Below are 17,399 nucleotides of genomic sequence, written 5' to 3' on the forward strand. Positions count from 1 at the left end.
GCCTCAAACTGTCATTGTAAACTACCATTCACACGTGGAGACAGTATGGTAAAATGTTTGTGTCCATGTTTTGCAGACGGTACCTCCCAGTCTGCCCATGAGATTGTGACGGTGGGGGACCCACTTCTGAGTTCCGGCCTGAGGAGCATTGGCTCCCGTCGCCACAGCACCTCCTCCCTCTCCCCCCAGCCCAGACAGAAGGTAGTCTCCTCTTCACAGGCCGCTATGAACCAATTGGCCCAGCTCTTCTCTTCCGCCCCACCCCTTCCCCTCTCCTCCTCCAGAGACCTGGGTCTGAGGGAGAAGGGGAAGCCACCTGCCACTGGCGTCCGAACGCAGGGCCGCGACACTAGTTCACTCAGCCCTGGAGGTCAACACAGCAGACACCACCACAGCATCTCCGAGATGAAGACAGACAGTGGGAAAGAAAGTGTGCCTGGCAAGCAGGCTGTGGGTGAGAACCCCAAACTTTCCCCAAAGGACCCAGAGATGGCAGGAGCGAGCCAGGCCTCCCCACCACCAGGTATAGGTGTCCTGACAGCGCACCAAAGGGCGAGCAGCAGCAACTCCCAAGCAGAGAAGGGGAAGCAGGACGGGAAGGACCCAGACCTGTCGGCTGGCGTCGCGCTCCTCTCCCGCCACCGCGTCACCACGACCCTGTCCAAGGACAAAGGTGGTGGTAGTAGTAACCTGGCCAAAGAGGGAGGTGTTACCTTGGCGCCAGCTTCTAAAGATGCTGGAAAATTGGGGTCTCCCCAGCCTCCATTCCACAAAAGCGGTGGGAAGAAGTCCCAGGATTATCTGTTGGGAAAAGCCCCTGCCGCCGCCATGAAGCCCCTGTGGTCTTCAGAGGCCATGGCCAAGGAGGACGCCGTCAAACGGGGCACCCAAGCCACCCCGGCTGTCCCCTCCTGCCATGCGGCCTCCACCACCAAAGACAAGCACTCCAAAGTCCAAAACATTGACAGCAGAGAGGCATCTAAAGAGTGGGAGAAGACTCCTCAGAACAGCAACAAGAACCCCAACAATGCTAAAGAGACTGGTGGAACCACTAACGCTCCAACCCCAACTTCTCAGAACAGCAACAGCAAGGCTGCGACCCTCGGCAACAACACCAAAGCCATTGGCAAGCAGGAGGTGGARRAGCTGGAGAATCARGGAAGAGGRCGATCTKCAAAGAGCAGGGAGAGATTYTCSAGYCCTGAGAAGAACAGCTCCAGCCTAGAGACCATAAAGCAGCCCAGGTTAGCCTCAGAGAGAAGCATGAGGGCTTCRCAGGTTCAAGCAAGASTAACAGCCAACGAMRTCGCKGCTGCTAGAGACAARAAGCRSGCTATAGTCAAGGCGTCCCTGACGCCGCTRAAGACCGACCCKAACGGGACYAACACCGTGAGYWCTTCCTCTGACTCCTGCAYCACCRCTTCCATCTGTCCWGYRGGCCWGGAGGGACCCCCCCAMMGYARGTCTTCCTGCTCCRYGCTCTTCTCMCCGTCRGCMYGCTCRGAGAGCTCMGAGTCGAMCAGCCCGSCACTGCACCCKGAGGACYGCGAGGAGAAGCGCCTCCTGGCTCACTGCACCGAGAACGAGGGGACCAGCGACAGGGATGACCAYGCCYTGCTGGAGGAGGAAGGCGRCGACRGGGAYAAACRYCACGARGAYGACAGYGACTGCTCGGGYTCGRCCAAGMGRCGTTACCCAAGGCGCAGCGCCAGAGCCCGCTCCAACATGTTCTTCGGCCTGACGCCTTTCTACGGAGTGCGCTCCTATGGAGAGCAGGATATCCCCTTCTACAGCAGCAGCGGGGACGGGCCCGGGAAGAGGAAGGCCGGAGGCAGCAGGCGCTCGGCCGAAGGCCARGTGGACGGKGCRGACGATAGGAGTAMCWCCTCCTCRGGGGACAGCGGAGAAGAAGAGGAAGGGGGATTCARCCAGTGTTCCAACAAGGATCCRTACTATTACAACTTCACCCGCACCATCATCAACCCCGGCCCAGTGATGCCCTCAATCGAGGGGATGGGCCAGTGCCTGGGGAGGGGCTCTCAGCTGCAGCGCTTCCTGAAGGATGAGGCAGAGGAGGAGGAGAGGGTCGTTGCCGCTGTGGATGAGGGTGTTCCCACCCGGAGCCTCCTGGGCCACCAGCAGATCGGCCAGCTGGACGGCGTTGACGACAGCTCAGAGAGCGACGCCAGCGCAAGCACCAACACCACCACCACGGCCACCGCGGTGACTTCTTCCCACAAGAGCACGGGTAAGAGGAAGGGCAGAGAGAGGCACGCGGAGAAGCTGGAGCATGACTCCAGGAAGGAGGCAGACAACAGCAGTGGAGGGGGTGGGAGCAGCGGTAGCAGCAGCAACAACATCCGAGAAGGGAGGAAGAGCCAGAAGGACAACTCCCTCCCTCTGGGCGGGGTGAAGTCGTCCCAGGGACAGGACCCCCTGGAGGCGCAGCTCTCACTTAACACTGACCTTAAGTCGGACTCGGACAACAACAACAGCGACGACTGCGGCAACATCCTGCCCTCGGACATCATGGAGTTTGTCCTCAACACGCCCTCCATGCAGGCCCTGGGGCAGCAGCCTGAGGCCGCCTCCTCCGAGCTCCTCTCCCTGGACGAGGGCTACGGGGTGGGCGTCAACCGCCGCAAAGACATCCTCTTTGAGGACTTCACCCAGCCGCTGGCCAGCACTGAGCCCGTGGAGAGCGGGGTGAGCACATCCATCTCGGTGGAAGAGCCGTACGGTCTACCTCTGGAGCTGCCCTCTGACCTCTCTGTCCTGACCACTCGCAGCCCCACAGTCAACAACCAGAACCACGGTGGCCTCATCTCAGAGGGCTCAGAGTGCACCATGCTGTCCCTGGCAGCCTCGGACGAGACAATCGCTGAGAAAGGAGGCATGGACAAGCAGCAGAGAGGAGGGGCCGGGGTGTCCCCTGAGAGCCAGCAGGAAGGAAGTGGAGGTAGCCGAGAATCTCAGGTAAGAGAAGGTCACATGATCCCGGAGCAGTTTGAGCACATCACCAGTCCCTCCCTGGGCGAAGTTGTAGAAGCAGGTAACCAGGATCTGACCAGGAGTTCTGGGACCCCAGTCCTACCCAGCTCGCCCACCTTGCCTCTCCAGGGACAGAAGTACATCCCTGCTCCATCTTCAGTCAGTCCCGGACCTTCCCATGTGGCCAGCACGACTGTCCTGACCACCTCTCATTTAAAACCAGGACCAGAAAAACTCATAGTGGTCAACCAGCATCTGCAGCCCCTCTACGTCCTACAGACTCTCCCCAATGGTGTCACTCAGAAGATCCAGATCAGGCCATCGGTCAGCGCAACAGGAGTGATGGATACCATGACTCTAACCACAGGGCTCACCACCGGGATAACCACCTCCCAGCCCATATTTCCTGCTGGGGGTAAAGTGTTGGGCACCATGCCCCATCACCCTCAGATCCATACTTTCACCGGCACCACCCAGACGGGCTTCCAGCCTGGCATTCCCAGCACCACCTCCGGCCTCCTGATCGGGGTGCCCTCCCACGAGCCCCAGATTCTGGTGACTGAGGCCGGACGGAGGCATGACCTGGCCCCCAACGTGACCATCGTGTCCAGTGCCTCCATCTCCACGTCCTCGGCTGTGCTCGCATCTGGACACGGCAGGAAGCGACCCATCTCCCGTCTCCAGCCGCGGAAGACCAAGAAACTGGCCCGCTCCAGGAGCCAGCCCACCCTGGGCCCGTCTGAGGTGAGACCCAACATGACCCTGATCAACCTGTCCTCGCCACAGATGGCCCAGTCCGAGCTGTGCACCCTGACCACGGCCGCCACCACTTCTCACAGCAAAGTCCCCAACATTATCAAGAGACCCAAATCGGGAGTCATGTACTTTGAGCCCATCCAGCAGAGGATGCCTCTTCCCAGTGGGCATCCTGGCATCCTGGGCCACGCCTCCTCCACCCACCTGCTGCCCTGCACAGTCTCAGGGCTCAACCCCAACCAGTCAGCAGTGCTGAATATGGTGTCCATGGCTCAGCCCAGCAGGCCCGGAGGCCTCATCACGCCAGGCTCTGTCTCTCTCAGCACCCCGGTGCTCAGCTCCACTGAAATCACAGGACCCATCAGCAGCCTCCTCTTCAAAGCCAGCCCACACAACCTGGGCCTTCCGGAGCAGCAGATGCTGCTCCAGTCTGGAGCTCCTCTGATGTCCCAGCTGTGCAGCCCCGTCCAGACCTCCATTGCCAGCAGCATCTGCGTGCTTCCCTCTCATCAGACCATCAGCATGTCTGTTAGCCAGCAGGTGGACCCGGAGAGCGGCGCCTTCCAGCGGCAGCAGCACTCACCAACTGCCAGTGGACAACCTGCTGCTTCGGCCCCCAGCCCGGTCCAACAGGATTCCAACAAGGGACACATGGTCGGAGTGCTTTCCCAGAGTTCCAGCTCTCAAAGCTCACACACCATGCCTAAATCCAGGTCCTCAGAGCAGAAACAAGAGCTGAAGTGTAGCGCTGCAGTAACGGCATCCACGTGCTCGGGGAAAGGCAAGCAGAAAGCCAAGCGGACAAGGCACAGTCCAGACAAGGCCAGCGGGAAAAAACACAAGGGTTGGCTGGCAGAGCCTCCTCGGGAGATGCAGGGAGACCGGCCCACTTCCGCTCCTGGGTAAGATTCTCACATAACCGATAACTCATTAAATAATTAACTAGGACTATACTTTTCACTAAGTTTTTCACAAATTTATCATACCAGTTGCCACCTGCTGCTTATCCATATTTGAATTCCCTCTACCACTGCAGGTCTAGAGAGCCAGTCTCTCCCGAGCCCATGGACACAGGCAAGCCCAGAGAGAGGGACACCAGCAAAAAGTGAGTAACGCAAGCTTGTCACCCCTTCCATTCAATACTATTAATATGCAATGGATAATGAGATTAATTTCAAAATGTATTTTATTTGCAGTGTTTATTCTGCCAAGTCTGCTGAACCTCCTGCACAAACCAGTGAGTTCCCTGAGGAGAAAAGCAAGACCACCGCTGGTTCTCTACTGGGGGCCACCCCTGACCAGGAGCGTAGCTGCAGGGACTCTTCTATAGACAGCAAGCCCAAGAAGGGACTCATCTTTGAGATCTGCAGCGACGACGGTTTCCAGATCCGCTGCGAGAGTATCGAAGGTATACGCAGTCCTGCTCTTCTTGTTCTGTTTCCGTGTAGCGTGGTTATGACACTCGATGGCAGAAAGTGGCGCTAAAGTTATTGAAGTGAATGTGTAACAGTAAAGATCTCTTATTTCAAAATCCTCATACAAATGAAGTAAACTGTGTACTTTAATACTAACACAGAGATGAGACACTAAGCTGACATGTATTGTCTTCTCCCTCCGTCCCACAGAGGCCTGGAAGTCCCTGACAGATAAAGTCCAGGAGGCCCGCTCCAATGCCAGACTCAAAGAGCTCTCCTTTGAAGGTAAAGTGCCTTTTATCAGATTTTATTTTGTTTATGCAGGTTCAACAACTTTTGAGGAATGAAATGGTGACTCATCACAAATTTATTTTTTTCTTTAATCCTCCACTCCTTCCTTTTGTGTTCTATCTTTCTCTCGATCTTATTTTTTTGTTTTCTTCTTCTCTCAGGAGTGAACGGCCTGCGGATGCTGGGGGTCCTCCACGATGCTGTGGTGTTCCTGCTGGAGCAGCTGTATGGTTCCAGGCACTGTCGCAACTACCGCTTTCGCTTCCACAAGCCCGAGGAGGCCGACGAGCCCCCGATCAACCCCCATGGCTCAGCCCGCGCCGAGCTTAACCACAGGTACAGACACTCCCAAAAGATGGATAGCAAAGTCACACACAGCCCTCTTCCGATACTTAAAAAGTGTAAGGTTGGATTGGTATCCAGACAAATGTACAGTTATTCTTTATTATAACAAGAGGTCCCTGGACCAGCCTCCATGCGCATCCTTCCTTCATCCCTTCTAGGGTACGTGAGATGGTAGCGTCCCACCTCTTCAACAGCCAGTGAAACTGCAGGGCGCCAAATTCAAATACAGAAATACTCATTATACAAATTCAGAAAACAAAACATATTTTACATAGGTTTAAAGATGAACTTCTTGTGAATCCAACCACGGTGTCAGATTTAAAAAAATGCTTTACGGCGAAAGCATACCTTACGATTATTTGAGAACATAGCCCAGCAGACAAATCATTACAAACAGTAACCAGCCAAGTAGAAGAGTTACACAAGTCAGAAATAGAGAAAATTAATCCCTTACCTTTGATGATCTTCATATGGTTGCACTCAGAAGACATTCATTTACTCAATAAATGTTCCTTTTGTTCGATAAAGTCTCTTTATATCCAAAAACCTCCGTTTTGTTTGTGCGTTTTCTTCAATAATCCACAGGCTCAAACGCAGTCACAACAGGCAGACAAAAAATCCAAATCCACATGTCAAACGATGTTTATATTCAATCCTCGGGTTGTTTTTAGCCTAAATAATCGATAATATTTCAAGCAGACAATAACGTCGTCAATATAAAAGGTAAACATGAAAGGCAATCTTTCGGTCGTGCGCATGAAAAAGCTCTGTGACACGGCAGGGTCCACTCATTCAGACTGCTCTTACTCCCTCATTTTTCAGAATACAAGCCTGAAACAATTTCTAAAGACTGTTGACATCTAGTGGTAGGCATAGGAACTGCAATTTGAGTCCTAAGTCAATGGATACTGTAATGGCATTGAATAGAAAACTACAAAACCAAAAAAAATCCTACTTCCTGAATGGATTTCTCAGGTTTTCGCCTGCCAAATCAGTTCTGTTATACTCACAGACACTATTTTAACAGTTTTGGAAACTTTAGAGTGTTTCCTGTCCAAATCTGGACCGGGCTTATATGCATATCATATCTTCTGGGCCCGAGAAGCAGGCAGTTTAATTTGGGCATGCTTTTCATCCAAAATTCAGAATGCTGCCCCCTACCCTAAAGAAGTTAACGTAATCACTGAGTTATGACTGGACAGGTGAAGACCATGTGGTGGAGACCTTGTGTTCACCTGATGAATCTAATTAGTGATTACTTCAGGAAGGATGCATTGCTACAGTTTTTGAACTGGGACCCTGCCTCTTAGCTTTCCTTTGATTGTTGAAGAAATCCACGTCTATACGTGATCTATGCATTCTACTTCAGCAATGACAATGTTGTGAGCTGTTTGTACGCGGGCTCTCTTAACTGATGTTTTGGAGCTGGTAACTGTGTACCCGTTACCAAATCTCAAGTCACTATTTGGGAGAGGTCCTTCCTAGGGTTTAGAGCGTCTGCATCATTGAGTTGTATTTGCCTGCGTCATCTGACCTGTGTGTCTGCTCCATCTGTTTGCCTCGCCACAGGAGGTCTGTGTTTGACATGTTCAACTTCCTGGCCTCCAAGCATCGCCAGCCTCCCGAGTACAACCCCAACGAGGAGGATGAGGAGGTGCAGCTCAAGTCTGCTCGGTGAGTCACTCCGCCCTGTTACACAATTCCTTTTTTTTTTTTATATATATTTTTACTTCTGAAAATCAGGAGGACTATCTCTATCCTCCATCTCATCATTACAGTGGACTCTTCTTGGTTTTCTGATCAACATCCCCGTATCCACCTGTCGGAGCTTCTTGGTGGTAGTAGACCATCCTTCCTTCATTGGAACTTTAACACTGTCCTACTGTTGTTTTTCAGCCGGGCCACCAGCATGGACCTCCCCATGCCCATGAGGTTCCGACACCTGAAGAGAACGTCCAAGGAGGCGGTGGGGGTCTACAGGTTAGGAAAACGCTGGCTACGTAACATTTAAGAGGGGCGGGAAGTTACCTTTTTTAACTAAGCAAGTCTGTTATTAAGAACAAATTCTTATTTACAATGACGGCAAAACCCGGATGACGCTGGGTCAATTATGCGCCGTTCTATGGTACTCCCAATCACGGCCGAATGTGCTGCAGCCTGGAATCGAACCAGGGACTGTAGTGACGCCTCTTGCGATGCAGTGCCATAGACCGCTGCGCCACTCGGGAGCACGAATCCCAAATTCAGTGGAATGGTTTTAACAAGAAAATGAACTACTACTGTAGCTTTGCTAAAGCTTGTTCCAGAGAGTGGGGTTAAAATATGAAACCCTTTGGTGAACCAGTGGTCACTGAGCCCCTGTGTGTCCTCCCCTCACAGGTCAGCCATACACGGCCGAGGGCTGTTCTGCAAGCGGAGCATCGACGCGGGGGAGATGGTGATCGAGTACTCGGGCAACGTCATCCGCTCTGTCCTCACCGACAAACGGGAGAAGTACTACGACGGCAAGGTGAGAAGAGAGGCCTGGCCTCAATGGAACACAGTCCTCTGCTCATTCGTTTTGAGTCTGTACAGGGCCATGTTCAATAGGCAAATGTTGTGGAATGTTGCAGATAGAAATGTCATGAATAGATCTTGCGTGAGTTCTTATTCCACTTGTCAGAGTCATGTTTGTTCTACGTAAGGTATTTGTTTCTGAATGTTGGGCCTGCTGAACGTGGTTTTTATGTGTCAACACCACCCTATTAACCAGTCAGGATCTTCAGTCATTTGATTATGGGTTTTGTTGACTGCAATCCTCAGCCAATAGCTGCTCACCCTCTTCTCTTCCTGTCCCTTCCTCTACAGGGTGTTGGCTGTTACATGTTCCGCATCGACGACTATGAAGTGGTGGATGCCACCGTGCACGGCAACGCCGCCCGCTTCATCAACCACTCGTGCGAGCCCAATTGTTACTCACGTGTCATCAACGTGGACGGGCAGAAGCACATCGTCATCTTCGCAACACGCAAAATCTACCGCGGTGAGGAGCTCACCTACGACTACAAGTTTCCCATCGAGGAGCCGGGCAATAAGCTTCCATGCAACTGCGGAACCAAGAGGTGCCGGAAGTTCCTCAACTAGCCCCCCCACTCTGATGTGTGATGGGAGTGGTGTTAGCGGTCCCCTCGACTAGCACGAAGCCATCCATGCACTGCCAGGTCTTAGAGTGCAGAATGATGCTTCCAGTACTGCGCTCCCTTGTTGCTGTAAGGCTTGGGAAGAAAGGTGAGCTACGGACTGGGTTAAGTTTGATACGAGCAGGTCTCTGTTTTGGGGAGGGACATTTTTGAAAGAGAACAACTTATTGTTGTGCCTCTTTGGTTGTTTTACTTTTGGATCGGATGGTTTCAGACTCTGGGAAGTCAAAGGAAATGGTAACTGTGTAAGATTAGCAATGTTTTAATGTTTTCCGTCTCTGAATGATACACAAATTGCCCTTTTCATTCTGAATTTTAACATCACCTCACATTTTATTTTTCTAGATTATATCTCATTTCTGTGTGAGCATAGAATCCATTGATTATGTTAAACACAATAATAATTTCCACCTTGTAAGTTCCATTTTAAACACCAAAGTGCAATTTGTGGAAGGGAATTTTCTCTGCATTTTAGAAAAAGAACGAGGACGTATTAGAACTGATCAGACGACGCTTTTCTCTTGGCCTCATCTGTTTATACACATCTGCCTGTCGGAATGTGCATCCTGTGCAGCCTTCGGAGTATCTCGCGATATCATAAAGAATTGCTTGGGGCTGCTACGCTGTGTGTTCAGCCACTGTAAATAGTTCCTATGCCTGTCCAGAGCAACAAGTCGCAAGATGTGTTCGGAAGAGAAACACTAGAGGGAGCTTTAGTCAAAGCGATAGAAAGAAAGAGGCCTGTAGATTTTTTTTTTTCAAGTGTTATGTTGTTGTTGATAATTAATGATAACCGCGTGTGTACTTGTAGAGACGTTGTCGAAGTCGGTCGGTGGTCATTGGATAAAGTCGTGACTAGCAAGCTACGCTGAGATTCTGGTGGACTGACAGCTGAGGGGTGAACTTTTATTTTGTTTTTTTGCCTTAGTAAATGTTATTGTTGGTTTTGTATAGGAAAATGATAAAGGCAGAGCCATCGATTTGTATCGCAGGTATGCACACATTGTCTTTTGAAATTAGGTTAGAACAGAGTCCGGAATTACAGCAATGAGAACCAAATGTCACCCCCACCCCTCCGAATCTGATTTCCCTTTAATCCCATTTTAAGATCAAAGTTATTCTTATTATGGCCGATTTCACGAATTACTGTTGCAAAGGAATTGTCTTTTTTATTTGTGTCGAACCGAGTCGTTTGAGGTCTTGTCTCCTCTGTCCCTTTTTTTTTATGGGCAGAAAAATATCACACTTGCTTTGAGAATGTAAATAAAATGTATATTTTTCTATACAAACGACTAAAAAGCACTCGCTAGTGAATAGCACTTAATGTTATAAAATTGTATTTATATTTTTAAGAAATCGTATTTATTTTATTGCCATTTTTGTAGGAAATAGAGGTTTACAAACACTAACGCTTGTGCTCGATATTTCTATTGAGCTGCCTTTTTCCAAGCTGTTTTTTTTTCCGTTGGCGTTTTAAATTTTATTTGTAGCCTGAATGTTTCTTTTTGGATTCCAAAGACTGAAGCTGTCGCTCCCTGCTGAGCCCAGTCCACCAGTAGCTCTATTTGCCAATCTGTCAATCAAGGACATTTTTAAGGACTGCCTGTTAGTAGCATGGCATTGTTATATGCACTTGAGGGAGTCCATTTGAGTGCTGGTCTATTAGAGTAGCTGTCTGAACTCCTTTTTCCAGCCTTAATTCCACACTACGCGGAGGCTCCAGCCTGTCCATTCAGACTTGGGGCTGCTCACTGTGCGTAATTCGTTCACTTTCAGCTTTAAAAAAATATATATATTTCTCTACAAATTTCAACGTCTCCCTTTCGGGATCAAACACACTCCAAAATCTGCTAACTGTAAGGACATAAAACACAGTTAACGCCACATCAGTGCACCAAGGTTCCCCATGGATTGTACCTCCATGGTTTCCTTCTGTCAGTGTTGCTTTCATATTAATACTGTCAACGTTTCATGTTTCTACTCGACTCCCTCAAAGTACAGCATTTGTTTCATGGCTTTTACATGAGACCGGCTACACATGGAAAGCTTTTTTTAGAAGCTCGGTAGAAGCTGATTTAAGTTAGAAGAGGCTAAGCGTTACCATTGACCACAATGCAACCTATGTAGGAGTTTGTCCGCTCGCTTGATCTCTCGCTTTGCCTTTGCTGTAACTGAGCATGCTTCGTTTAGAGAACTCTCGCTCGTAAATTGACAGTTGTAGTCCCAGTTTTGGTGGGACATCGGTGAACAAAAAGTGACTAGGTTGATGACAGGCATGTATTTCCTTGCATACCTCGAACAAAGCTCACCAAATTGCTGCTTTGTGCAACTCTGGCTCCAGTTGTCCTATAGTGAGCCACTTCAGGCCAGTGACTTTATTTATGTTTTTGGTTTGTAATCCATTTTTCCTCGTACTCTGACTTTATCTTGTAAGGCCCGTCGCAGAATCTCTCCAACCCTTACCCTGCCCAGGCTGTGAAGTGAAACAATAACTTTGCCAACACATTGTACTTCAACTGTGACAGAGGCACTGACTTAACATGGGGAAACAACTTTCTACACTTGTAAACCCAATGGGTTCCTATGTTTAAAAACCACAAGCACAGATACTGTTTAAGCTCCCTTAGGAATTGTGGCCCCCCAGCAAAGTGCACTTCTGCTCGACCTTCCCCCCAAAGTGTGTTAGGGACGTTCAGAGTGCAGGGACCACTCTGGAGGCCAACAGGGAACACTCCTCCACCTTGCAGCCTGGGTTTTGCCAGCTAATTCAGGGATACCGTTTTGGTTCAGCTCTCGCTGTCCTCCTATCCTGGCTAGCCTTAGGGTGAGGCACAGGGTCATGCTGAATTCTGCTGCTGTGTCTTTAATGAATGTATATACAAAAACTGAATTGTGGTGATTTCTGATATCAACTACTTTTTGTTTTTTTAGTTAAAAAAAAACCCCACAAAGACCGGCCTGAAAGATGACCTCACAGGACAGTTTGTTTCATTTCAGAGGGAAAATGATTGAGGGACAGCATTCTAAATTAACATCGAAAGGTCACACTGAATAAACTAACAGACTTCAAAGATGGCTTTGGTAATCCTTTTACAAATTCCAAAGGCTCCGACTCCTCTACAGATCCAAAGCAGTGAAGTGTCAGATGTTTTTAGAACAGCCCATTAGTCAAGTGTTTTAAATGGTAGACTCTGTTGTTTCTTGGACTTCATAATACCATGCCACACCAGTGGCCCTTGTCCTTCACTTGTAATTATGATAGATATATCTATATCGAAATAGTAACATGTACTTCAGCATCTATACAATATACAGAATGGACAGAAACTTAGTTACAGTAGCAAACAGCAGGTTTGTAATGGTTCATAGCAGTGTTCAATGTACTCTAATGGTTTTGTGTTACAGTATCAGTTTAGAATAACTAACGTACATTTTTGTATATTGATATCCAGTAACAGGTTTCCTGTGTATGTTCCTTTTGGCGGGAGCTTTGCAGTTTCTTTCTCTTTTTTTTTCTCGAAAATAAACAGTATTTATGTCATGATGTATAAAGTGGTTCCGAACTTCTTGAGGTCAGCCATTTTATTTTGTGTTTTGATTGTTGTAGTGAATGTTTTTTTTTAATTCTTTGTACATTTTTTAACAGGGATTTTAGACTACCTACTTGATTGTGGTATGATTGAGTTTGTGGAGACCAGGAAAAAACAAATCCCACCAATGTTATTTTACCCTCTTCCATGTCTCCCTCACCACCCCTCTTCGGGAAGCTTTGGTTGTACTTATGTACTATTTTATAGAAAGTGATGATGAAAAATAGGTTTTATTTATTTATTTTGTGTATTGGAACGTCCATGAATTTATTTACAGGTCAAGGTAGTTGCTGGAACCTGCTTGAAAGATGTTGGGGGTGGGTAAAAATACTCCACTTTATTTGTAATTGTTCCTTGTGTATAGAACTTATCAGCCTGAGATGAGACGTGGCATCAAGGAGTTGGCGGTAGGACTTGGAAATGGTTAAACGGCACTCTTCCTATGCCTTGAATATACCTTTGTCTTATTAACACTTCCTCCTGAACTCCATGAGAAATAATGATATTTTTCCCTGTTAGTTGTACATCAGTGTTCTCTCATGTGTCACAGAAATGAAGGAAAGTTGAACCACATGAGTAAACTACTTAAGGTTGAATGTATAATTAGGAAACAAAATTGTACATAACTGTAAAAAGAAAAGTTTCTAATCATGTTTATTTTCTATGCACTTTTTTTATTTAAGTGATAGTTTAAATAATAAACATGTCTCGTTTACTCTTTCTTCAGGCTCTCCTTTTCTTTTACTTGATCTGTCAACCTAGATATATATATTTTTAAAGATGCATTCTTCCTACAACTCCCGAAGATGTAAAGTGCGTTTCCCAAAACACCACGCAGGAAGAGTGTTCCGTAAGTGCGTTGGTTGGCGCATGTGTCGATACTCGGGGTGCGAAAGAAAGATGGAGCTGCTCTCTGATCAGATTTCTCCATTCAAATCTTAACCTTTAACATTATAATTATTCTACAACACTGACTGATCAGCTTCTAGAGAGATCACCTTATGACTGCAAGTATTGAGGCGGCTTATTCTAATACTTGCTCTATAATGATGCACTAAATTTAATTGATTTGGCACCTTATTGTGCCCGTTACACAATATGAAAATATTTAGACAATGTAGCCTATAAAATAAAACAATTGACTGAACATGAAATTTGATTTCAATATCTTCCTAATATTTCACCACCCCCTTTTGCCCTCAGAAAAGCCTCCAATGGTTCCCACAGTTGTCATGTTGGCTGGGTGGCCTTTGGGTGAAAGACCGTTAATGATACATGGGAAACTTGAGTGTGGAAAAACCCAGCAGCGTTGCAGTTCTTGACATAAACCGGTGCGTCTGGCACCTACCATACCCTGTTCAAAGGCTTAAATATTTTGTCTTGCCCATGTCTCAAGTTTAAAAATCCTTCTTTAAGCTGTCTCCTCCCCTTCATCTACACTGAAGTGGATTTTACGAGTGACCTCAATAAGGGGTCACAGCTTTCACCTGGTCAGTCTGTCAAGGAAAGAGCACCTGTTCAAAATGTTTTGTATACTTTTTTAATGCAGTCATCTCGGTTTTCATTTGAAGCATCTTTTCAACTGTCGCTTGATAATTTGCAAAGACTGGTGACTTCGTTCCGAAGTTATTGGTGGTCACAGAGGCAGATAAACAGCTTGATTCTGTGTAGTGGATATCTGTGTATAAAGTGACACGATAGGGGGGGGGAAACATCTAATGACGCACTTAGCTGTCTGAGGCAGCTGTTAAATAACGAGCGTTTTCAAGTACAACTTTAGTAACGATACTTTTGGGAAACGGCTCAGAGATTTAACGATGCTCTTAGGAAGGTTCTAATGATGAACTTTAGCCTTACGATGCTTTTGGGAAACCGGGCCCAGATCTGTCACTCTCCTTGTTCAATTCTCCATTTCTATGTTTATGAACCCCATAAGTGTATCCCACTGATGTAAACTTGATAACTTTGCACTTTTTATCTAGTTTTTAGACAACTTAATTTCCTCAATTGACAACTTGTTTTTAAAGCAGCAGGGTAACGCCAAAGTATAAAAAAGCCAAGATTAAGTTGTCAACTCCGAATAAAAAAAATCTAGGTCAAATACTTACATTGTAATGCAAGTTCCTTCAACTAACAATTTTTCTGGCAGCTTGGGTAGCTCATCTTTTTAAAGTTGAAACCGCTAACATTTGTATAAGGTATCAATCAGTGTGGTCATAGTATTGATAAAACAAGCATACTGAACATGTTCAATGTTGTGGTAACAATGACACCCGCTCCGGGAACCTGTTCTGGAATGCTTTGAACATAGATCTAGCGGTTCAAAAACATTACTGTTGCAACAGAGATCTGAACATAACTCTACCCTCTTTTTTTATTTTATATATTAGATTGGTTTAACGATACTGAACAAATGTGTACTAGCAGATAACCATATTTGGTAAATTGAGAAAGCAGGTTGTGTAATAGCCTAATCTGGTTCAGGCAGTGTAGACACCAATTCAAGACAAACAATTATTTTATACACTGAACAAAAATATAAACGTAATATGCAAGAATTTAAAAGATGTTACAGTTCATATAAGGAAATCAGTCAATTGAAATGAATTCATTAGGCCCAAATCTATGGATTTCACATGACTGGGAAAACATATGCTTTTGTTGGTCACAGATCCCTTATGGTAGGTGGTGTGGATCAGAAAACCAGTCAGTAGCTGGTGTGACCAGCATTTGCCTCATGCAGCTTGACACGTTTTCTTTTGCATAGAGTTGATGTCAAGAGAATGTTCAATCCCAATGATAACTAACAATCAATAAGCTTTGACCAATCCCTGAGGTTTGTAAGACCCTGGGTTTAATAATAATTAGGCAAAGACTCAGCTTATGCAAAAGGTTTCGTACCGTTTATTCACGAGAACGTTCTAATACAAAGACATGCCATTTTATAACTCACTCCCTACTTACGCACATACCTCCACACACAGTAGATAGCCTACGCGCATACATACACACGAACAGTAGGTGGAATGTATCCTTCCCCATGGTTCTCACCACTGTTTATCACTACCAAACTGGCAGTTCCATTCCCCCGAGATTAGAGGAACCTTGACAGGACTCCCTGTCCTGCCGTAAGTTTCTCAGAGTTCTAGCCAGGTCAGGTCATACAGTTTAATTGTTCTCGGTTTATAGTTTATAAGTTATACATGTTACAGAATCGAAAGATTACTAATAGTTACGTTTGCCTAATTATTCATTATATATGTTACAATGTCATAATTACGTTTCAGGGTGGAATTGTTTAGTCATTACCTTTAAGCAGCACTGCAGAAAAAAATGTAATAAAATGTATGCGCTCTACTGTAAGTCGCTCTGGATAAGAGCGTCTGCTCTTGGCCGGTAGGGATATCCTTGTCTCAGTATGTAAAAATGTAATAAAAAATGTATGCACTCTACTGTAAGTCGCTCTGGATAAGAGCGTCTGCTAAATGACTAAAATGTAAATGTAAGCATATAAATTCCCTTATCAGTTGATCAGACTGTTGATTGTGTAATGTTGTCCCACTCCTCTTCAATACCTGTGCGAAGTTGCTGGAAATTGGCGGGAACTGTCTGGTGAGTACACAGGCCATGGAAGAACTGGGACATTTTCTGCTTCCAGGAATTGTGTACAGATCCTTGGGACATGGAGCCATGCATTATCATGCTGAAATGTGATGGCAGAAGATGAATGGCACAACAATGGGCTTCAGGATCTCGTCACAGTGTCTATGTGCATTAAAATGCCATTGATAAAAAGTAATTGTGTTTTATCTGTAGCTTATGCCTGCTGATACCACAACCCCACCGCCACCACGGGGCACTCTTGTTCACAACGTTGACATTCGCAAACTGCTCGCCCCACATGCTGTCTGCCATCTGCAGAGTACAGTTGAAACAGGGATTCATCCGTGAAGAGCACACTTCTCCAGTGTGCAAGTGACCATTGAAGGTGAGCATTTGCCCACTGAAGTTAGTTACAAAGCCAAACTATAGTCAGGTCAAGATCCTGGTGAGGATGACGAGCATGCATATGAGCTTCCCTGAAATGGTTTCTGACAGTTAGTGCAGAAATTCTTCGGTTGTGCAAACCCACAGTTTCATCAGCTGTCCGTCCGGGTGGCTGGTCTCAGACATCTGGGGAAGGTGAAGAAGCTAGATGTGGAGGTCCTGTGCTGGCGTCTTTACACGTGGTCAGCGGTTCTGTGGCTGGTTGGACGTACTGCCAAATTCTCTAAAGCAACATTGGAAGGCAGCTTATGGTAAAGAAATGAACAATTCTGTGGCAACCGCTCTGGTGGACATTCCTGCAGTCAGCATGCCAACTGCACACTCCCTCAACTTGAAACATCTGTGGCATTGTGTTGTGACAAAACTGCACATTTTAGAGTGGCCTTTTATTGTCCCCAGCAGAAGGTGCACCTGTGTAATGATCATGCTGTTTAATCAGCTTCTTGATATGCCAGGATTGTGTCAAGGCACAGATCTGGTGAAGGGTACAAAAAAATGTCTGCAGTGTTGAAGGTCCCCTAGAAAAGTGGCCTCCATCATTCTTAAATGGAAGAAGTTTAGAACCACCAAGACTCTTCCTAGAGCTGGTTGCCCAGCAAAACTGAGCAATCGGGGAGAAGGGCCTTAATCGGGGAGAAGGGCCTTGGTCAGGGAGATGACTAAGAACCCGATGGTCACTCTGACAGAGCTCCGGAGTTACTCTTTTGAGATGCAAGAACCTTCCAGAAGGACAACCATCTCTGCAGCACTCCACCAATCAGACATTTATGGTAGTAGCCAGATGG

General features: G+C 46.9%; 1 protein-coding gene across 6 annotated transcripts in view; it reads left to right on the plus strand.

Moving 5' to 3' along the window:
- Positions 1-13,282, plus strand: part of LOC111960556 (histone-lysine N-methyltransferase 2A) — a 49,168-nt gene extending 35,886 nt beyond the window's left edge. For 5 of the 6 annotated variants that reach the window (XM_023982599.2, XM_023982601.2, XM_070438232.1 and 2 more), the window contains exons 26-34: positions 77-4,649; positions 4,784-4,852; positions 4,944-5,155; positions 5,373-5,447; positions 5,615-5,789; positions 7,368-7,472; positions 7,695-7,778; positions 8,178-8,307; positions 8,646-13,282. In XM_023982599.2, the coding sequence (XP_023838367.1) occupies positions 77-4,649; positions 4,784-4,852; positions 4,944-5,155; positions 5,373-5,447; positions 5,615-5,789; positions 7,368-7,472; positions 7,695-7,778; positions 8,178-8,307; positions 8,646-8,921 (5,699 nt within the window). In that variant the 3' untranslated portion in view covers positions 8,922-13,282. The remainder of the gene's footprint in view (positions 1-76; positions 4,650-4,783; positions 4,853-4,943; positions 5,156-5,372; positions 5,448-5,614; positions 5,790-7,367; positions 7,473-7,694; positions 7,779-8,177; positions 8,308-8,645) is intronic. The other variant, XR_002876861.2, reaches the window with a different exon arrangement.
- Positions 13,283-17,399: the final 4,117 nt, after the last annotated feature.

This window comes from Salvelinus sp. IW2-2015, linkage group LG4p (assembly GCF_002910315.2).
Source record: "Salvelinus sp. IW2-2015 linkage group LG4p, ASM291031v2, whole genome shotgun sequence".
Lineage (NCBI taxonomy): Eukaryota > Metazoa > Chordata > Actinopteri > Salmoniformes > Salmonidae > Salvelinus > Salvelinus sp. IW2-2015.